Raw genomic sequence first — 24,470 nt, 5'->3', positions numbered from 1 at the left:
CTAGTCAAAGCCACACGTTCAACTCCCATTTCATACGATCTGTATCACAGTGCCGTTCACTGGACTAACAATGGTGGCTTTTGTTAGGCCTTTGTATAGGCCTTCAAAACCAATCCTCAAATTGTGCAGATACCCACTGAGTATTGCTCAATGTGTATTTGGTCCACTTTTGCAAAGAGACCAACCCATGTGCAATGAACCGTGACAACATGACAACTCATCATTATCTCAACTACCCCAGCACTAAGTCATCAATAAATCCACAATGAATAATTACAACCCCCCTACAAGTAGAAATATGCAGACATTTTTACCTCAAAGTTTCTATTGACTGTCAGTATATGATATAATATATTTCAACAATAATCACATACCAACAAAGGTAAGAAAGAGCCAAGGATGGAATGGCCTAGCAATTAACAATAAGCCCCGCCCTCCCTGTACTGTGGCCAGACCATCACTTTTTGTTTTGCTTTCTCTGCTTGTCTTCCTTCTCACTTTGTAAAGAAATAACATTCTGGTTTCACATCCTTTACAATATGAGCTATTGTGCAAACATTCTGTACAACCTCAGTGTGCTAGTGATGTTGCACAAGCGTATATTACATAAACCAGTCTAGTAGCATCATTGTAATTTTAATTTTACCGACTGTTTTTTATGTTTGTTTACTGTTTGTAAAGTTGTCAAAACAAAACATGATTAAATAGAAGATTAAAAAAACAAACAAAAAAAAGTAAAACACACAGGTTTTGCTTAGAATTAGAATCAGAATACTTTATTAATCCAAGGGGGACATTATTGTGTGTTATAGTTGTTCCATTCAAGTCTAAGATAAGATAAGATAAGATAAGACTTTGTTGATCCCACCACGGGGAAATGTAACAGTTTACAGCAGCAATATGCAACACACCAGTGCAAAAGAAACAGGGGTAGAAATAAACGTTCTTAAAGTATAAAAATTTAATATAACATTTAAAGATATTTACATATTTACACGGTGATTGCACATATACATGATGTGATATGGGGCTGGTGGAGGGTCACTGTGTAATAAAAGGGAGCAGTAAAGAAATTATCAATACAGCAAAAAAGAAAAAAAAACAAAACGCAAACATATATATTATATCTTGTTGCTGTCTGGCAGAAACCTCCATTTCTGGAGGCCTTTTGGTCTTTTTTTGTCTATTAGTCACTCTTCATGTTGGTCTGATGGTTTTAAAAATATTTAACCAATGAAAAGTGTTGAAATTGGCCTTTGATTACATCTCTTAACTCCATTCATGTATCTAGAATATACGTCGTTTTTCCAGTTTCCTGAAAAACAACTGTTTCGGAAATAAGAGGTTTCTGCCTGACAACAATTATATATATATATATATATTTAGGGTGGGGAAGCAAAATTTACAATATTTTGAGGCAGGGATTGAAAGACAGTGTATGACCAATTAGTTTATTCAAAGTCATGAGAATTTATTTGCCACAAGAAAATTGACATAATAGAAAATGTTTTTATTCTATGTGTCCTCCTTTCTCAATAACTGCCTTCACACGCTTCCTGAAACTTGCGCAAGTGTTCCTCAAATATTCAGGTGACAACTTCTCCCATTCTTCTTTAATAGTATCTTCCAGACTTTCTCGTAATAGTTTTGCTCATAGTCATTCTCTTCTTTCCATTATAAACAGTCTTTATGGACACTCCAACTATTTTTGAAATCTCCTTTGGTGTGACGAGTGCATTCAGCAAATCACACACTTTTACGTTTGCTTTCCTGATTACTCATATGGGCAAAAGTTTCTGAAAAGGTATGGACAATAGTGTTAGGTATGATTATGACATCAATATATGTTTGGTTTCAAAACAATTGACGTAGTGCCTGCGGAGAAAAAACAACTAAATGTTCATTGTAAATTTTGCTTCCTCACCCTGTACATTCTGCAGAAACCCCCCGAAAAACACTTTATTCTGAGGCTGGGGCGCCGATAAGGGGGGGTAAATATGTCAACAGAGAGTATAACAGAGGCACAAAAGCCATTCGAAGCAGTTAAGTTTCACTTGCGGTTTTTGGTAGTTACTGAGACCCCCCCCCCTCTTTATTGGTCTCTTTCACTGTACCAAAAACATATCGAAAATGTATCCTGCCGAAGACCCCTGTACCAAAAATGGACCGAACGGAATTTTTTTTGCACCGTTTACACCCCTAGATAGATAGATAGATAGATAGATAGATAGATAGATAGATAGATAGATAGATAGATATTCATATAAAATAATAATTGCTGTATAGAGATCATAAGAAATAGAGACTGGGGGTAGGAGTATATAAGTTTTTACTTCTTCCTACTCCTTTTCGAGCATGTATAATTTAATTTAATTTATGTTCTTTATTTTATTATTTTTTTCTTTTGTTTACTTATCAACCTTTTATGTATCATTACTGATATTTTGTTGGTTGATTTTGTTTTGATTTCACTGTATACATGTTCGAAATAAAGATTTCAATAGATAGATAGATAGATAGATATTTAAACGATTCAGAGATTTACAGATTTTTTTTAATGTCAGCTCATTAGATCCACAGGACACACAGAGAACTGAGATACTGTTTCTTTCTCACTTTGTTAAATTCCAGACAGTTAAAAAAAAAAGAGGTAAAAATAGAATAAGTATAAATAAGTGGAATAAAGATTAAACTACAGCAGAATAGAACATGTACAGGTCAATCTATTTATAGTTAAAAGTAATTAAATAAATGTACATTAATAGGTGTATAAATATTGTTGTTATTTAAAAGTTGTGTGAAAAAACGATGTGAAGCCATCTTTAGAAAATCTCCCAGCATGCACAGGGGTTGATGGTACAGTCCCTGTCCTTGAATAATGATGCACATTTCATCTCCATTCATCAACACCAGGATTAGGTTTCACCCTTTCACGTCTTTCTTTTTTGTCACAGCGTCTCCTTCAGATTCTTCCAGGTGTTGGATTTTCCGACACTTTGCTAACGTTGCATCTTCTCAGACTGGCACCTGGTCATGTATCAGCCTAAACTCCTGTATCTGTGGACAGAGCTGCTGTAGTGAACACTTCACTGAGGATATGAAGCACAAGCAGTATGGAAATAGTGGACCAACCCTCCATGCGTGTTGGTTTTATGAAAATCAGAGGGTGGGGTCGAACCAGAATGAGTGATGAACCTGGAACTGAATGAAAACTCCAAACATATCCACTAACGCTGTGAGAAGAAACACCATCAAGTGTTTTCAGCTCCTTCATAAATGTCGTGTTCTGTCACAGGACTGTGTAAACATGCTAACAGCAGCTACAGGAGCTAATTAGCGTCTGGAAGACTATGGAGGTCAATGCAAATGAATGCTAACAACAGCTAATGCAGGAACGTTCTAGTTCTTCTCCTCCTCCTCCTTCTTCTTCTCTTCCTTCTTCTCCTCCTGTCTTTTTCTTCTCCTTTTCCTCCTCCTCTTTTTTCCTTATTCTTATTCTCCTCCTCCTTCTCCTTCTCCTCCTCCTCCTTCTTCTCCTCCTTCTTCTTCTCTGTCTTCTTCTCCTCCTCCTTCTTCTTCTCCTTTTCCTCCTCCTCTTTTTTCCTTATTCTTATTCTCCTCCTCCTTCTCCTCTCCTTTTCCTCCTTCTCCTCCTCCTTCTTCTTCTCCTTCTTCTCATCCTCCTCCTTTTCCTCCTTCTTCTTCTTCTCCTCCTCCTCCCTCTTCTTCTTCTTCTCCTCCTCCTCCTCCTCCTCCTCCTTTACCTCCTCCTCCTTTGTCTTCTTCTCCTCCTTCTTCTTCTTCTCCTCCTCCTTCTCTTCCTCCTCCTTCTTCTTCTTCTTGTCCTCCTCTTTTTTCTCCTCCTCTTCCTCCTCCTCCTCCTTTTTCTCCTCCTCCTTCTTCTCCTTCTCCTTCTTCTTCTCCTCCTCCGCCTCCTCCTCCTTCTTCACCTCCTTCTTCTCTTCCCTTTTCTTCTTCTTCTTCTCCTCCTCCTTCTTCCTCTTCTTCTCATCCTCCTCCTTCTCCTTCTTCTCCTCCTCCTTCTCTTCTTCCTCCTCCTTCTTCTCCTCCTTTTTCTTCTCCTCCTCCTCCTTTTTCTTCTTCTTCTTCTCATCCTCCTCCTTTTCCTTCTTCTCCTCCTTCTCCTTCTTCTCCTCTTCCTTCTCCTTCTTCTTCTTCTACCCACTTACTTCTTTGATAACATAAAGACTCCTTTGCTACACATTTTTCCTTGACACTTCTGTATTTGATTTTCTTTTACTGCGTTACTTCAATACAAGTGCTGCTTAGAAACGTCTTCAAAACAAACATGTGGAGGCTCCGATATGGACTGAATGTTCTGAGCATTGTTTCAGTTACAGACACAGACCAGAACGTTCTATAGATGAAAATGTCACAGATCAGCACCACCTGAGCATCCAATCCATGAAGCTGAAGGACATTAATACTGTACTCCACTTGTTTTCTGAGATGCTTTTGCAGCTTTTTTGGAGTTTTCAGTGACCTTTAATGGGAAACATCCACTTGACTCCATTTCAGTCCAGGTTCTAATTGGAATACTAAAGGCCATGGTACCATCTGAGCCCAAAAACCGTCTTTGACCAGTTCAGGTGATGAATATAAATAAAGTCATAAATGAAGTCACATTGGCACTGGTGATAAATCTCCACTAAGCGAGTCTCCCTGATGTGTTCTCTGAATCTTTTATAAGCCACATCTTCTTTTTTTTTTTTCCTTTAACTGATCACTTTTGCTGTGATCGCATACAGACGCCAGCATTCCACCTGTTTTCCCGCTCTGTGTTTGATCCAATGTGCGCAGTTAATCATTGATGTAAAAACCTTGTCGTGTGTTGTCTCCTGTTCATAGGCGTAATGGGCGAATACGAACCCAAAATAGAAGTCCATTTCCCCGATTCGGTTCCAGCTGCGAAGGAGTCGGTGGTGAAACTGGAATGCTTCGCCCTGGGAAAGTAAGTCACCGCATTTTCTGTTTCATATTTTTTTTATTAACCCCTTCATGCATGAATTACAAGAATCTTAATCAAGATGTTTTTTTTTTCTTGAGTGATTTTATTCCTCTTTAGGCATTAAAACCTGTTAAACCCTGACCATATTTTCAGGGGAAAAACGCCTAAAAAGACATACCCAAAGTAAATGAAGAATTACTTCACAATAATAAGGTTCATATGGATGTTCTTGGTGTCTGTGGACATTTAGAGACCTCACAGAATCTATTCCCATTGTCTAAAATATTGTATCTATTACTATGCCTGAGTAAACTGTAACAAACTAAAAGAGAAATTGGAATTTTTTATCCTCGCCTGTTTTTTTCCGGCTGGATTGACGATGATATGCATAAATTAATTGTTCGTGTCGGAGATTTTTAATAGCGTATATTTCACCCCACAACGATTAAAAATCATGTTTGAACATTTAAGTTTGCACTAAAATACACTTTTGATGTACTTTTATTAACATTAGGGTTTAAACTTGGAGCAAAAGTTGAAAAAAACATTCCTTGTCCTGATTTATTATATTTTTATAGTAGATGAATATTAATATAATTTTTTTTCGGCCCGCGGGTGGGCTGATAGGGCTAAAGGGGTTAAAAAAAAACAATGCAATTTTTTTTTTTTTTTACTAAGCTGTTTGTCATGGAGTTTCAAAAATGTCCACTCAGCTGGACACCATGCGTCTAATTTTTGAAGCAAAGAAACATGTATTTACTGATATACTGTGTGAAAATTATGAAATAAAAAACATTTTAATGGTGCTAATCTGATGTTTTCTCACATTTTAACATACTGTAATACTAGTCATTATTCACTTCATGGAGATAATATGCAAAAAAAAACAAAAAAAAACTTTTTTGTTAATTACAGTCTAATAACAATAAATAGGAACTGATTTACATTCAAACATGTTACATCAGGTTTATCAAGAACAGCAAAGTTACAGTAATGTTATCAATTGTAGTTTACGGGATGATGCATGAGTGTCCACTGTGTTGGCTGATATGAAACTAAAACAACAAAATCCATGAATATACAAGAGAACAGCTGGAGAATAACTGTCCACTGGAGTGACCACTGTGCATGAAAGGGTTAATGTGTATACAAGAGGAACAAAAGGCATGCTGATGTCAACATTAACCATGTTTGGATACACCGTTAGATTTAGGTTTGCATATTTTAAAGACTAAATAACAATGAAACCTGAAAAACAATACAATGAAAAGAAGACTAAAATATGTAAAGTGTTATTTCATGAGGGGTATTTGGTTATGTGGGACTGATAATGAATTAGCATGAAAACATGAAAATGAAATGAAACATGAACATGAAAAAAAAAGAATAAACTAAGCAACAAAATAATCAAAAACAGCCAAAGTGATCAATAAAATGAACAAGAATGAATGATAAATCAACAAAATAATAAGTAACATGAACAAAATAAGTCACAAACTGAACAGAATTGAAGAAAAAAAATAATAAAATAAAAAAACAAAATGTAGAAAAATGAACAAAATAAGCAACTAAATACAGAAAAACAAATAAAATATTTACAACATACTAAATAACATGAAAAAAATGCAAAAAAAAAAAAAAAGTCCTAAAATGGAGTAAAAAATGTAATTATGGTCCAGTAGTTTTGGTTTTGGGCTCTTTCTTTTTCTAAATCAGTCCAACTGCTTTTTGACACTTGGTTAACCTCCAAAAAGTAGTTACACAGTCAAAACTCAGTAAGAACACAGTAAAAAAAAAAAAAAAAAAAAAAAAAAAGGATAATCACCATAACACTAGAATGTTGAACATGAAGTGTGAACTGGAACACCTGTAATTGTTAATTTTAGGTGATTTTGTTGATTATTTGTTGCTACTTTTTGTTTTCACTTATTTTTTTGATTTTGATCCATATTCATTTATTTCTGAAAATTTTTGTTGATTATTTTTTGCTCTTTTTTTTTTTTTTTTTTTTTTTTTTTTTTTTTTAGATTTTCTTGATTATTTTGTTCATTTTCACTCATTTTGATTTTATGTTTATGCTAATTTTCATTCTTAGGTTGGTTATTTTTCATTTCTTACATTTATGAGTATTCTGATAACTTTTGTTGATTTTATTGTTTGGCATTTTTTTGCTCATTAAAATTTTTTAATATCTTGTTGAACTCCAAAAAGCAGTTACACTCAAAACTCAGTAAGAACACAGGGAAAAAAAAATGTACAGGAAAATCACCACAACAGTAGAATGTTGAACATGAAATGTGAACTGGAACACCTGTAATTGTTAATTTCAGGTGATTTTGTTGATTATTTGTTACTTTTTTTTTTTTTTGTTCTCACTTATTTTTTTGATTTTGATCCATATTTGTTCATTTCTGTAAATTTTGTTGATTAGTTTTTGCTATTTTTTTTTTTTTTAGATTTTCTTGATTATTTTGTTCATTTTCACTCATTTTGATTTTATGTTTGTGCTAATTTTCATTCTTAGGTTGGTTATTTTTAATTTCTTACATTTATGAATATTCTGATAACTTTTGTTGATTTTATTGACTTACATTTTTTTGCTCTTTAAAATTTTTTAATATCTGGTTGAACTCCAAAAAGCAGTTACATGCTCAAAACTCAGTAAAATACAGTTTAAAAAAAAATTTAAAATGGAAAAATCACTGCAAACAACAGTAAAAACAACAAATGAAAATGAAAATGGCGTAGAAAAAGCCCAAATCGTATATTTTCATAGTGAGTCGGTCTCACTCACTGCTCTGTGTTTTACCCCCCATTCCACATGTGGTGGGGGGGTCTACTGAGCATGCTCAGATGTCTATAGAATGCACGCTATGAAATGTTTCCTATTGAACAAACGGTTGAATTTTAATGAATGTTTAAAATCAATCATGCATTCAGAACGCTCACCACAGACACGTCAGGGGTTAAAGAGTTAAGGATGAATGAGCGTAACATTAGTCATTCTGAGGATCATTAATCTGTAGGGGAACGGTGGCACAGCGTGAAAAGACAAAGGCGCAGAAATCAAAGTTTGACTGAAATGTGAGCAATCACAGCTCGTCTTATAGGCGACAATAACTCACAAAGCTTTGACTTCAGCTGCTTTTAATCACACTTTGATCACCGCATGTGACAGTCGCCATCACAAGAACTTTTTGTAATTCTTTTTTTTTTCTTTCTTTTTTTTTTTTTTTTTTAATAGCCCTGTTCCAGAAATAAGCTGGAGGAGAACCAGTGGAGTCCCGTTCTCCAGCAAAGTCAAGATGAGGAACTCAAACGCCGTCCTTGAAATCCCAAATTTCCAACAAGAAGACGCAGGGACGTACGAGTGCATGGCGGAGAATCGGCGAGGAAAGAACGCAGCACGTGGTCGGATTTCATTCCATGGTTAGTGAAACGTGCTGAGGACGAGCAGCTTGAACCGGATTAGTTTAAAGGAAAACATGTTTATTTAAACCAGGGATGTCAAACTCATGTTCCTCCAGGTTCCACATTCAGCCCAATATGATCTCAAATGGGTCATACCAGCAAAACAACAACAACAACAATAATAATAATAATAATAATAATTATTATTATTATTATTATTATTATTATAATTATAATCATCTACAAATATTTTAAACTTTTTTTCTTTGTTTTAGTGCAACAAAAAACATTAAATTATAAGAAAAATTCCATTTATAAGGTATCATATAACCTGAAAAAATTGGAATTCCGTAACAAAAATAAGTGCAATTTTAACAATATTACCCCTCAGTTTATCATTTACACATGTGCATTATAACGTACAGATCACAGTGGATCTACAAATACACAACACATTTAATTACAGGCAGAATATTAGTACAATTACACTTATTTCTCTTAAGACATTTCAGATTGTTCATATTTGTTCAGGTTATTCACATTTTTAACAATATTATGCCTCAAGTTATCATTTGTTTATGTGCATTACACAAAAAGTGACACAAACATTTGATAATAGGTATAATGTTTTGAAAAAATTAGGAATTTGGAAATAAAATAAGAACAATTGCAGTAACAGTATGGCTTATCTTAGTATTAACACAATTGAATACATAATAAAATACACAAAACTTTGAGTAACAGGCAGAATATTGTTAAAATTGTGCTTGATTTTCTTGACATTTCATTTTATTATTAAAGGATAGTTTGTAAGTGTAATATTTTTATAGTGTAATGTTATCTTTTTACATTAAACCAAGTAAAAAACATGTAGGTGTCATTATTTTATAGTTTCTTATACTATTATTACCCCGCCCCCAAAAGAGGAGGAAAGGGGTATTGTTTTTGGTTCGGTTTCGTTCTTTGTTTGTTAACACTCTAGCAGCAAAACTATTGGTTGAATTTATACCAAATTGGGTTTATAGATCGCAAGTGACCCAGAATAGATGTGATTAGATTTTGGGAAAAGTAGGTCAAAGTTAAAAAAATTTTTTTAATGAAATATATTTATTGATTTTTCTGGTGTGAAGGAAAATATACAATATTTGTTTAATCAGAGACAACGTTTTTCAATACAAACATCAGACTCCCTACAACCAAAACAAAACAAAACAGAATAAGAAAGAAAAAAAAGGAAAGCCCCTCAAAACGAAAGAAGTTTTTTATACATTTTTAAAATCTTTTTTTTTTTTTTATCCCCATTTACGTATAATTGGCAAAAATTTCACATCTGTAACAGCAAAACTGTTGGTTGAATTTATACCAGATTGGGTTTATAGATTGCAAGTGACCCCAAATAGATGTGATTAGATTTTGGGAAAAGTAGGTCAAAGTTAAAAAAATTTTTTTAATGAAATATATTTATTGATTTTTCTGGTGTGAAGGAAAATATACAATATTTGTTTAATCGGAGACAACGTTTTTCAATACAAACATCAGACTCCCTACAACCAAAACAAAACAAAACAGAAGAAAGAAAAAAAAGGAAAGCCCCTCAAAATGAAAGAAGTTTTTTATACATTTTTAAAATCTTTTTTTTTCCCACTTACGTATAATTGGCAAAATTTCACGTCTGTAACAGCAAAACTATTGGTTGAATTCACACCAAATTGGGTTTATAGATTCCCAGTGACCCAAAATAGATGTGATTAGATTTTGAGAAAAAGTAGATAAAAGTTATAATTTTTTATGAATTAAAAAAAAAAAAAAATTCTTCCATTTACTTATAATGGGCAAAATTTTAAATGTCTATAAAAACATCAATTTTGTTTCAATTTACTTCAAACTTAGCACATATCAATGGCCAAAAAACAAAACCTCCTATCTGCAAATTTTTAGATTTTGAGTTTTCACATTAAATGGTGAGAACAAGGATGACTCCACATGTTCAGTCGATCTGCAAGATAATCCCGCCCCATCTGAAGGTCACCTGACAAAACTTTTTAGACCATACTATAATAAAACTAAAGTTTTTTTTGTTTCCTGAAAAAAGTGATTTTTTTCAGATAGGAGGTTTTGTATTCTGACCATCGATGTATAGAGGCAACTGATATGTTGACATCAGCACACGCATGGACATGATGACATCAAATAAAATAAGCTACAATACACGAGAGGGGCGGGGTTTGCTGTGACGTGTACCACTTGTTTATGTGTTTATTTGTATTTTATTGTGAAAGGATAGTTTGTAAATGGAAATATTTTCATAGTGTAGCATTATTTTTTCACTCACTTTTTCACCTAATTTTTCAAGAAGAAAAATTATAGTTATCATTATTTAAAGGTTATTATGTTATTATTAATTATTATGGGTCTGTGTATGGAACCTAAACTAAAATGATTTTCACAACCTTAAATGTTAATACGTGTGAGGGGCGGGGTTTGTTGCACTTGGCACCACTTGTTTTCCTTGAGCTCACATTGGTTTTGTATGTGGAACCTGAACTAAAACACATTAACTCTTTCTCCGCCAGAGCATTTTCCAGTGAGTTGGTAGCCAGCGCCAGCTGTTTTGGTCATTTTCACTAATATGTGGAGGCTGACTGAAATGTTGTGTTAGGAGTATGTGAATGCTGAATACATCAAAAGAAAGAACAGAACTTCAACTTTTAAAAACAAAAAACGATTTTATTCTATCTTTATTCGTTCGTGAGATATAAACATATGAATATTGGTCATTTTCAGGAAAAAAATGAATTTTGAGCAAAAAGCTGAGAAAATTGCATTTTTTTTCAAAGATATTGATTTTCAAGGTAAAACGGATTTCCTATTTACATTTTTGACTCTTTCTTATTTACCAACAGTAACACTGTCTTCAAAATCACAAAATAAAATGATAATAACAGCAATAATAGTAACAAACAGTTCTAAGATATCCCATCATTCCACAAAATGTTTGGGGAATCCACACCAAACTTTAGACCAAACATCTTCTAAAGCACCAGGTTCCTTCTAAACTTTACACATTGACATCCACCAATTATGAGTTTTTCACATATTAGTTTAGCTTTTTGATATAAACACTTCAATATTCCTCATTTTCAAGAAAAAAAAGAAACAAATTCACTCAATACTGTAGATTTCTGGCCTTTCTTTGGCTGTACCACATCCTCCTGTTGGACCACCTGCTGTGTTTGATCTGTAAATAATTATATGGACATCTAGTTACTTATCTATTTATGAATATTTGTATTTATTTATTTCCTACTAAAGCCAAATCAAACAGTGTCTTACCTGTGGCCCTGCTGACATTATACAGCTGAATCTGTTCCATGTCCTCAGTCTGAATCTGAACTCACTGTAACAGATGAACACTAGCTGTCCTTTGTCTTGTCCCACGTCTGTATGTCTGTCTTCTCCTTGAATGTCCACTAGAAATGTTTTCTTCCTCCTGTCTGTCATTTTCTCAATGTCGCTCCGTGCCCCCCCCGCACCTCCGTGTCGGACCCTGAGCCGATCCGTGTCCGTCTCCCTCACCTTCTCTTTCTCCGTCCCTGTCTCTAAATGGTTCTTCTGCAGCTCCATCATATATTGAATTGTCGGACTCTGTCTCCATAATCATCTTTAAGGCTTTTGAAACTGCGCGCGGTTCCTGCAGAGTCGGCATTTCCTCATTCAGAATGACTGCCGCTGGATGCGTTGCCATGGGATACGGAGACTCCAGTTCGAAAACGTTAAACCCGGTCCTTCATTTTTCCAAAAAAGCTGCTTAATTGTTTGTTTTTGGACTAAGGAAAGTAATTCGCACAATCCACAACAGCTTCAACTACAGTATAACAGTGGAAACACGGAGTGACGGAAAATCTCGTCATTGGCGGGGAAGCGTTGGGAAGCAATTGACGGAATATCTCGTCAATGGCGGGGAAAGAGTTAATATCTTCAGTGTGATTTATTCACCCCATCGGCCGGATCGGACCCTTTGGCGGCCAGTTGTGGCCTGCAGACCTTATGTTTGACACCCCTGATTTAAACCAACATGTTACCATGAATTGAAGACAGTATATGTAAAAAAGGTGTTAATTCTTTTAAAGGCCTTAAAGAACTCCATTCCCGTCCATATTGGAGTGAGACTTACGCTCCGTTCTGTGATAATCCGTCTTGTTCAGTTAAAACGTTGATGATTTAATGTGAGGCTGCTTTTATGGTTTTATAATTTCTGATACCACTCCTCGCTAATCCTCTGCGTCAGTAATTAAAATCGCATGTTTGAAAAGGTAATCCTTTCGTTTATTCAAAGCTAAACCTCACTGGCTCCAGACGCTGACGGACACGGCCCTGTCCATCCAGGAGAACCTGTTCTGGGAGTGTAAAGCCAGCGGGAAACCCAAACCGTCCTACAGCTGGTTGAAGAACGGCGACACCATAGCACCAGAGGTACCCACTTTTATGAACCTACTTTCACTGAACCCACAAACAGCACTCTGGGGTCAGTTTACAAATGACATTTTCTTTATATCTAACCTTTCTGAAGTGATTTATTACCATTTATTCTAATATTATCCTCTGTATTTTGCATTTTTTCAGTATAAGTCAGGTATTTTCCTATATTTAATTTACTAATCATGTAGATGTTCATTAAAGCGCAGATTAAAGTCAAAGGTTATTATATCAGAAATAGAGGAAAATGAAGAAAAAGTCACTTTTTCAGTCAAATTTATCATTAACTGAACATAAACCCAGTGTGTCCACCCGCTGTCATTGATCCAACTCCGTGGGTTTTACTGGTGAATCTATGTAGAAGATGACAACAAGTGTCTTCAACCTTATTTTGTTATTTTTTTATTCAGTTTCTTCATTTCATAAATTTTTTGTTCCGTTTTTTGCCTATTTTATCCATTTTTCTTCAATTTGTGGCTTATTTTGTTCATGTTACTTATTATGTTGTTGATTTATTATTTATTTTGTGTTCATTTTATTGGTCACTTTTGGTTGTTTTTGTTCATTTTGTTGCTTATTTTATTCTTTTTTTTTTTTTTTTTTTTTTTACCTCATTTTAGTCAATTTCTTTCATATTTGTGTCTGTTTTTGATTATTTTGTAAGTACTTTATTCATTTTGGTTCATTTTATTTATTATTTAGTGTGTCCATCCACTGTCACTGATCCAACTCCATGGGTTTTACTGGTGAAACAATCTTGTAGAAGATGACAACAAGTGTCTTCAACCTTATTTTGTTAATTTTTTTCTTCAGTTTCTTCATTTCATAAATTTTTTTGTTCCATTTTTTGCCTATTTTATCCGTTTTTCTTCAATTTGTGGCTTATTTTGTTCATGTTACTTATTATGTTGTTGATTTTTTATTTATTTTGTGTTCATTTTATTGGTCACTTTTGGTTGTTTTTGTTCATTTTGTTGCTTATTTTATTCTTTTTTTTTTTTTTTTTTACCTCATTTTAGTCAATTTCTTTCATATTTGTGTCTGTTTTTGATTATTTTGTAAGTACTTTATTCATTTTGGTTCATTTTATTTATTATTTAGTGTGTCCATCCACTGTCACTGATCCAACTCCATGGGTTTTACTGATGAATCAGTCTTGTAGAGGATGACAAGTGTCTTCAACCTTATTTTGTTATTTTTTTCTTCAGTTTCTTCATTTCATAAATTTTTTGTTTCGTTTTTTGCCTATTTTATCAATTTTTCTTCAATTTGTGGCTTATTTTGTTCATGTTACTTATTATGTTGTTGATTTATTATTTATTTTGTGTTAATTTGATTGGTCACTTTTAGTTGTTTTTGTTCATTTTGTTGCTTATTTTATTCTTTTGTACTTCATTTTAGTCAATTTCTTTCATATTTTTCCCTGTTTTTGATTATTTTGTAAATATTTTACTCATTTTGGTTCATTTTATTTATTATTTAGTGTGTCCATCCACTGTCATTGATCCAACTCCATGGGTTTTACTGGTGAATGAATCTTGTAGAAGATGACAAGTGTCTTCAACCTTATTTTGTTATTTTTTTATTCAGTTTCTTCATTTCATAAATTTTTTGTTCCATTTTTTGCCTATTTTATCCATTTTTCTTCAATTTGTGGCTTATTTTGTTGATGTTACTTATTATGTTGTTGATTTTTTATTTATTTTGTGTTCATTTTATTGGTCACTTTTGGTTGTTTTTGTTCATTTTGTTGCTTCTTTTATTCTTTTTTTTTTTTTTTTTTTTACCTCATTTTAGTCAATTTCTTTCATATTTGTGTCTGTTTTTGATTATTTTGTAAGTACTTTATTCATTGTGGTTCATTTTATTTATTATTTAGTGTGTCCATCCACTGTCATTGATCCAACTCCATGGGTTTTACTGGTGAAACAATCTTGTTGAAGATGACAAGTGTCTTCAACCTTATTTTGTTAATTTTTTTTTATTCAGATAGTTCTTTTCTACTCATTTTATTAATTTTTTGTTCAGTTTGTTGCCTATGTTATTTTGTTCAATTTGTGACTTACTTTTGTTCATGTTATTTATTATTTTGTCGATTTATTATTCATTTTTTGTTCATTTTATCAGTCACTTCAGTTGTTTTTGTTCATTTTGTTGCTTATTTTATTCTTTTTTTTTTTTTTTTTTACCTCATTGTAGTAAATTTCTTTCATATTTGTGTCTGTTATTGATTATTTTGTAAATATTTTATTCATTTTTGTTCATTTTATTTATTATTTAGTGTGTCCATCCACTGTCACTGATCCAACTCCACGGGTTTTACTGGTGAATCAGTTTTTTAGAAGATCACAGTGTTTCCATGGTAACTATGAAGCTGCTGAACGTCCAAATGGGTCATATCTGATGACCATGAAAAGATGACAAACTGTATTTTACACCAATTATTTACATGTATTGATAGGATTAGTGGATTAGCAGGCATTAACAGTTTAGATCAGTAGATGGTTTTGGTTAAAGGTGGATGTTTGGGTCTTTATGGTTTAAAACTGTAAAAAAAAAAAAAAAGAATTAATTAAAGGGAAAATTGTGTAAATTTGCTGGTGTTTTTACATCTGCCTCATTTGCTGGAGCTCAGCTTGTCAGTTTGTGAGAATAGATTGAATTTTGATGAGGGTAACACAGTCGAAGCTGCTAATGTGATAAAACCAATCAAAAATAAATGAAAACACTTTAAAAGATTAATTCGCTGTTTTTAAGATCCTGTCCATCAGAACTGCCATTTATTATTATTATTATTATTATTATTATTATTATTATTCCCGTAACAACAACCTATCAATACATGTCAATAATTGGTGTAAAATACAGTTTGTCATCTTTTCATGGTCATCAGGTATGGCCCATTTGGACGTTCAGAGGCTCCGTCGTTACCATGGAAACACCGTTATCTTCTACAACATTGATTCACCAGTAAAACCCATGGAGTTGGATCAATGACAGTGGTTTAAGAGACTTGTTTTTATGTTCAGTTATTGACATCTTCGCTGAAAAAGTAACCTTTTCTTCATGTTTCTCTTTTTCTGATATAATAGCGCTCAATGTTAATCAGAGCTTTTATGAACATCTATATGATCAGCGAAATAATTGTAGGAAAATACATGACTTTCGCAGAAAAAAACTAAAACGATGAATATAATATTACAATAAGATGGCTTCACATTGTTTTTCCGCACGTAACTTTTAATAACAACAATATTTACGCACTTTTAAATGTACATTTATTTCATTAATTTTAACTATAAATAGACTGACATGTACACGTTCTGTTCTGCTGTAGTTTAATCTTTATTCCACTTATTTATTCTTATTCTATTTTTACCTCTTTTTTTTTTAACTGTCTGGCATTTAACAAAGTGAGATCTATCTATCTATCTATCTATCTATCTATCTATCTATCTATCTGTCTGTCTGTCTGTCTGTCTGTCTGTCTATCTATCTATCTATTGTTCGTTCGTTCGTTCGTTCATTCGTTCTATCGTTCTATCTATCTATCGTTCTATCGTTCTATCTATCTGTCGTTCTATCGTTTTATCTATCTATCTATCTATCTATCATCTATCTATCTATCTATCTATCTATCTATCTATCTATCTATCTATCTATCGTTCTATCTATCGTTCTATCTATCGTTCTGTCTATCGTTCTATCTATCTATCGTTCTATCGTTCTATCGTTCTATCTATCTATCTATCTGTCTATCTATCTATCTATCTATCTATCTATCTATCTATCTATCTATCTATCTATTGTTCGTTCGTTCGTTCGTTCATTCGTTCTATCGTTCTATCTATCTGTCGTTCTATCGTTTTATCTATCTATCTATCTATCTATCTATCTATCTATCTATCTATCTATCTATCTATCTATCTATCTATCTATCTATCTATCTATCTATCTATCGTTCTATCGTTCTATCTATCGTTCTATCGTTCTATCTATCGTTCTATCATTCTATCTATCTATCTATTGTTCTATTGTTCTATCATTTTATCGTTCTATCTATCGTTCTATCTATCGTTCTATCTATCTATCTATCTATCGTTCTATCGTTCTATCTATCGTTCTATCATTCTATCTATCTATCTATTGTTTTATTGTTCTATCATTCTATCGTTCTATCTATCGTTCTGTCTATCTATCTATCTATCTATCTATCTATCTATCTATCTATCTATCTATCTATCTATCTATCTATCTATCTATCTATCTATCTATCTATCTATCTATCTATCTATCTATCTATCTATCTATCTATCTATCTATCGTTCGTTCTATCTATCTATCTATCTATCTATCTATCTATCTATCTATCTATCTATCTATCTATCTATCTATCTATCTATCTATCTATCTATCTATCTATCTATCTATCTATCTATCTATCTATCTAGTGCATTAGTCCATTTACCATAATTTAATATTTTTTATTGCACTAAAACACAGACAAAACGTTGTCATGTTCTGATGCTATTACTTCGGTGGTCCGGCCCACTTCAGATCCATTTGGGCTGAATGCGGACCCTGGAAGAAATGACTTTTGACACCCTTCCCTGCTCTAAAGGTTCCAAATGTGTGGTGCTAACTGTGTACGTTCACATTCACAAATGTATGATGAAGCTCCGCCTCTCTGCGTGTAATTAAATTGAAACCAGCACTGGGAGAAACAATTCTTCCACAGCATGGAAGATTTCTGATTAGCTTATTGGGTTCGAATCATCCAAGCTGCCATCCTGGCTTTTCCAACTGAATAACCAAAAGAAAATAAATGACTTTTTAATTCGCTGCTGGTGCTGTTTTTCATGGTGCCTTGTTTTTTTTTGTTTTTGTTTTTTCTTTTCTTTCCTATGTATCTTGATGCAGGTTAGTAATTTTCCCGCTTCCTTGTCTTCTCTTCCAGACTGAACATATGTAGAGCGCCACAAGGCTCTTTAGGATGTTTCTGTCTTCCTTCTCTCCCACTGTCCTCCCTTCATGGTGCTCCAGTAATTGCTGCTGTGCCTTTGGACATAATAGACTGGCCTTGCAATGGATATGCAGAACTGTTTTCTCTTCCTCTTTCTCTGCAGGGCCGGGTACAAATCGAAAACGGAGCCCTTTCTATAGCGGCGTTAAACCTGTCAGACTCCGGGATGTATCAGTGTGTTGCAGAAAACAAACACGGCATTATTTATTCCAGTGCCCAACTAATGGTGTTAGGTAAGATTGCCTCCTTCCCTCTGCTTTAATCCTGCTTATCTTTGTGTGCGTTTGATCATCGCCCATGATAAAAAAAAAAAAAAAAAACACACAAAAAAAAAAAAACACCAGCAGCCTGTTACCGACTGTCCTCCTCAGCAATCAGTCTGCAGGACTCATTTGATGTCACCATGAGCTCTGGCAGCAAAAATATGAATCTGATGGAGTGTCTCATTTTACTTTCAGTCGTTTCATCATATTGATTTGGATAGTCCGAATGCATTGCTTTGTGGCATTGTGCATGCTTTCTCATGTAGATGGGATATTGATTTATTTGCAAAGCTTTGATGACTCCTACCTGACTGACTCCATGAGAAATTCAATTCTGTCTTGATATATGTGGTGACACCTGGGGGTCCCAATAATGGTGGGTAAAATGGAATGATGAGCCCAGACAACGGCGCAGGTTGGAGGTTTGTGTCGGGGACTGTGGGTTAACACCAGACGCCTTTTACATATTGATGATTTCGCTGCCAAATAACAAAAGGATACACAACTGTTTCACACTGAGGCTCCGAGACAGTCACAGCACATTTTCTTTGCCTAGAATGCCATTTATTTTTAGTCGTATTTCAAATAATAGTCACTATATATATGTGTATGTATTCAGAAATTAATTAAAATGAGCTAATATGAGTGGATATTTACACCCACCACCCTCACACTCACCCAAATTATGGAACATAATAACGTAAGTCACTATTGGAACAAAGGATATTGGATTTTTTATATATATATATATATGCATATGTAGAGTCGCAGAAAAAATTATTAGACCACCCCTTGTTTTGTTCAGTTTCTTGTTCATTTTAATGCCTGGTCCAACTAAAGGTACATTTGTTTGGACAAATATAATGATAACAACAAAAATAGTTCATAGTAGTTTAATTTCAGAGCTGATATCTATCCATTTTCTGTTTTCTTGATAAAAACCAAAATCACTTCAGTTCTTCCATCAGTATCTATGGCATTGTGCTGACAAAAACAGTGCTTTTAGGCATTCCATGTTTTCTTTTCTGTCTGTTTTAGTCACATGATACACACAGGAGTTAGGACTGGATTGCATAACCATTGTTTTTGAGGACTTTTAATGGTCTAATAATATGTGTATCCAGAAATTAATTAAAATGAGCTAATATGAGTGGATATTTACACCCACCACCATCACACTCACCCAAATTATGGAGCATAATATAAAACGTAAGTCACTATAGGACGAGGTGTTGGGATATTGGATTTAAAAAAAATATATATATACAGTTGCAGAAAAAATTATTAGACCACCCCTTGTTTTGTTCAATTTCTTGTTCATTTTAATGCCTGGTACAACTAAAGGTACATTTGTTTGGACAAATATAATGATAACAACAAAAATAGTTCATAGTTTAATTTCAGAGCTGATATCTATCCATTTTCCATGTTTTCTTGATAATAACCAAAATCACTTCAGTTCTTCCATCAATATCTATGACAAAAACAGTGCTTTTAGGGATTCCATGCTTTCGTTTCTGTCTGTTTTAGTCACATGATACACACAGGAGTTAGGACTGGATTGCATAACCATTGTTTTTGATGACTTTTCCTGGTCTCATAATTTTTTCCGCAACTGTATATATCTGTGTGTATCCAGAAATTAATTAAAATGAGCTAATATGAGTGGAAATTTATATCCAGCACCATCACACTCACCCAAATTATGGAGCAAAATGTGTAACTTAAGTCACTATTGGAAAAAGGACGAGGTGTTGAATTATTGGATATATATATATATATATATATATATATATATATATATATATATATATATATATATATATATATATATATATATATATATATATATATATATATATATATATATATATATATATATATACACACAGTCGTGGAAAAAATAATTAGACCACCCCTTGTTTTCTTCAATTTCTTGTTCATTTAACCCTCCGGTATCCTGTCCAGCAAGGCCCTTACTAAGCACCAAGTATACCTTTTTGGCACACTTGTGGAATAATGTCAAAAAAAATTTCATACAGTTTGTTTTTAATTCTTTTACACTTTTTTCTATTTCATCAGCTTGAGCCGTAAATAAAAATACCAAATACTCAATAATTGTCACATTTTTAACTTAAACCTTAACCTTAAGGTACATATGTTCAGACAAATATAATGATAACAACAAAAATCGCTCATGAGAGTAGAATTTCAGAGCTGATATCTATCCATTTTCCATGTTTTCTTAATAATAACCAAAATCACTTCAGTTCTTATATCAGTATCTATGGCATTGTACTGACAAAAACAGTGCTTTTAGGCATTCCATGTTTTCTTTTCTGCCTGTTTTAGTCACATGATACACACAGGAGTTAGGACTGGATTGCATAACCATTGTTTTTGATGACTTTGGATGGTCTAATAATTTTTTCCGCAACTGAATATATAATTACATATATGTATGTATGTGTGTATATATATATATATGGTAAAAAGGACACGAAAATTATATGCTACAGTTTTTTTTAATACCTTTTTATTCTCTCACAGGTACATTTTGGGAATCAAACTAATTATGCTAGGCAGAGTATTTCACAAAAATAGCCCCCGTTGCAAAATCACTCATGATTAATATGCATTCAAAATGGGCAGGTTCCGTGTGTAACGTGAGTGGACATGATGGGTTACACACAAAATCTAGAATGAGACTGAGATTCATGAAAAACCCACATGTCTGGATTAGAAAAACCACTAGGATCACCAAATTTAACACATTGTCTTTATTTGTAGTCGATATAAGACCATTTACAGCCATGTTTTCCAGATCAAATGCACTGACACCTAGGTAGCTTTTCATGTCCCAATTTTGCTCCTATTTTTGGCCTCAATATTTGATTAAAAAAGTCATTAATTATGGGATGGCTCAGAGCAAGAGTATAATTCTTTTGCATTCATCATTAGGTACATTCTGGGGGGAAATATGTCTAAATTTGTCTTTTAATATTGGGTCTAAAAAAGCTGGAAAAGTGCCAGATACCAAAATGAACCCAGTTTCATGGAAGCACCCATTAATAAAAACTACATCCACCTACTGAACAAATGTAGAGTGGAACATTCATGTCCGTCCCCTGAGAGATTTTAGTCAATATTTCAGGTTTTACCAAGTTCAGCTGAGTTTAACTGCAGTAATACATTAAAATTTAGCGTTAAAGTCTGATGTACCAGCATTTAAAGGTGCAGTTACGTTCATGACCTTTGTCCTTCACATGTGTGGGTGATTTTCTTCCTCACATTTTCTAAAACATATTATGAGTCTATCTTGTCCCATCAGGTAGATTTATTTGTCTGTATCTGTTCAAAGACCTCAGATCTAATTAGTTTTCTGTCCAGATCATCCATCTGTAACATTTGGGTCTTGTTTTTATCTTATAAACCATCATTAGTTGAGGATTGGGTCTCAGTTTTTGTGATTAAACATGAGTTTTTACAGTTAGTGTAATTTCTGTCTGGGAAAAATGTTAATGAAATGAACACCGACTCATATTTATGAGTTTATGACCTTGTTTGATTTAAATTTACATGCACTAATAATGTACTGTTTTGATTAAGAGATTCGACTTAGTAATGATGATAATGATGATAGAAAAAAAGGTTTGGCACGAAAGAATGAATGTGTTGAGGAGTTCTCACCTTTCATCTTCATTTTCACCACGTCACGCCTTTGTCTTTTATTAATTATAAGTTTTAATATTATCATGTTTTTTTATATATTCCAGCTTCACCTTAATAATATAATGTTTGTTTGTTTGTTTTTTTTAATATTATGAATACGATTGTGAACTTGATTCATTTCACGTCACATTATTCATGTGCAGTGTTGGGAGTAACAAGTTACAAAAGTAATCCATTACAGGCACAGATTACTTTTTGCTGTAACGCAGTAGTGTCAGGCATTACTAATCCATTTTCAGTAATATTTTACTCGGTACGTGTTCAATAGCACTTGAGACAGTAATATTGTAAGGTAAGGAATTACTTTTAAATATCAGCAACAAGTAATCTGTAATGGATTACAGTTTGAAAGTAACTTGCACAACACTGTAATACAGGACTCATGTAACGCATTACAATTCTGAGACAGTAATACTGTAAGGTAAGGAATTACTTTTAAAAATCAGTAATAAGTAATCTGTAATGGATTACAGTTTGGAAGTAACTTACACAACACTGTAATACGGGACTCATGTAACACATTACAATTCTGAGACAGTAATATTGTAAGGTAAGGAATTAAATATCAGTAACGAGTAATATGTAATGGATTACAGTCTGGAAGTAACTTACACAACACTGTAAAACAGGACTCATATAACACATTATAATTCTGAGACAGTAATTTTGTAAGGTAAGGAATTACTTTTAAATATCAGTAACAAGTAATCTGTAATTGATTACAGTTTGAAAGTAATTTACACAATACTGTAAAACGGGACTCATGTAACGCATTACAATTCTGAGACAGTAATATTGTAAGGTAAGGAATTGCTTTTAAGTATCAGTAACAAGTAATCTGTAATGGATTACTGTTTGAAAGTAATTTACACAGCACTGTAAAACAGGACTCATGTAACACATTAGAATTCTGAGACAGTAATATTGTAAGGTAAGGAATTTTAAATAACAGTAACAAGTAATCTGTAATGGATTACAGTTTGGAAGTAACTTACCCAACACTGTAAAACAGGACTCATGTAACACATTACAATTCTGAGACAGTAATATTGTAAGGTAAGGAATTAAATATCAGTAACGAGTAATATGTAATGGATTACAGTCTGGAAGTAACTTACACAACACTGTAAAACAGGACTCATATAACACATTATAATTCTGAGACAGTAATTTTGTAAGGTAAGGAATTACTTTTAAATATCAGTAACAAGTAATCTGTAATTGATTACAGTTTGAAAGTAATTTACACAATACTGTAAAACGGGACTCATGTAACGCATTACAATTCTGAGACAGTAATATTGTAAGGTAAGGAATTGCTTTTAAGTATCAGTAACAAGTAATCTGTAATGGATTACAGTTTGGAAGTAACTTACACAACACTGTAAAACAGGACTCATGTAACACATTAGAATTCTGAGACAGTAATATTGTAAGGAATTATTTTTAAATAACACTAACAAGTAATATGTCACAGATTACAGTTTGGAAGTAACTAGGACTCATGTGACGCATTACAATTCGGAGACAGTAATATTGTAAGGTAAGGAATTTTAAATAACAGTAACAAGTAATCTGTAATGGATTACAGTTTGGAAGTAACTCATACAACACTGTAAAACAGGACTCATGTAACACATTAGAATTTGGAGACACTAACGTATGGTAAGTAATTACTTTTAAATATCAGTAACAAGAAATCTGTAATGGATTACAGTTTGGAAGTAATTTACCCAACACTGTAAAACAGGACTCATGTAACACATTAGAATTCGGAGGCAGTAATATTGTAAGGTAAGGAATTTTAAATAACAGTAACAAGTAATCTGTAATGGATTACAGTTTGGAAGTAACTTACCCAACACTGTAAAACAGGACTCATGTAACACATTAGAATTCAGAGACAGTAATACTGTAAGGTAAGGAATTTTAAATAACAGTAACAAGTAATCTGTAATGGATTACAGTTTGGAAGTAACTCATACAACACTAAAACAGGACTCATGTAACGCGTTACAATTTGGAGACACTAATGTAAGGTAAGTAATTACTTTTAAATATCAGTAACAAGTAATCTGTAATAGATTACAGTTTGGAAGTCACTTGGACAGCACTGTCCATATGTGGCTGTTGTTTTTGTTTGTTTATTTGTTTGTTTGTTTACCCCCCCCTCCACATGTTCATCTGATTGACCCAGTTTGCTTCCACTTGAACGTTTCTTCATTTCTTTCTTTCGTCAGCCTCTCGTGGCCGAAGGCTGAAGGGGACTTGGCCTCAGTTCCATGTTTCTCACGTGCACATCTTTCCTGTTTTTCTGGCGTTTTTAATCGGACTCCTTTCTCCTCCTCTCCCCCACATGCAGCCTCACCTCCCAGCTTCTCCAAAAGTCCGTTAAGGGCCTTGCTAAAAGCTCGCTCAGGCAGCGAAGTCACTCTCGAATGCAAGCCTCAGGCCTCGCCCCCAGCAATTAGCCTGTGGAAGAAAGGGAATGAGATCCTGCAGAGAACTGAAAGGTAGGATAAAAGTCCAAGTGCATATTCCTTGCAGCTTTTCATTCACATTCACCATGAGAGAAGTTGTTTGAATAGCGTATTTG

General features: G+C 33.5%; 1 protein-coding gene across 1 annotated transcript in view; it reads left to right on the top strand.

Annotated features, from left to right (window-relative positions):
- The window catches only part of LOC115419802 (contactin-3-like), a 133,558-nt gene that overhangs the window by 23,395 nt on the left and 85,693 nt on the right, over window positions 1-24,470 (top strand). Inside the window, exons 3-7 of the mRNA XM_030134827.1 lie at window positions 4,870-4,972; window positions 8,214-8,398; window positions 12,717-12,853; window positions 17,983-18,112; window positions 24,237-24,387. Coding sequence (XP_029990687.1) covers window positions 4,875-4,972; window positions 8,214-8,398; window positions 12,717-12,853; window positions 17,983-18,112; window positions 24,237-24,387 — 701 coding nt within the window. The 5' untranslated portion in view covers window positions 4,870-4,874. The remainder of the gene's footprint in view (window positions 1-4,869; window positions 4,973-8,213; window positions 8,399-12,716; window positions 12,854-17,982; window positions 18,113-24,236; window positions 24,388-24,470) is intronic.

The sequence above is a fragment of the Sphaeramia orbicularis genome, chromosome 5 (genome assembly GCF_902148855.1).
Source record: "Sphaeramia orbicularis chromosome 5, fSphaOr1.1, whole genome shotgun sequence".
NCBI lineage: Eukaryota > Metazoa > Chordata > Actinopteri > Kurtiformes > Apogonidae > Sphaeramia > Sphaeramia orbicularis.
This window is presented reverse-complemented; position numbering and strand designations above follow the sequence as displayed.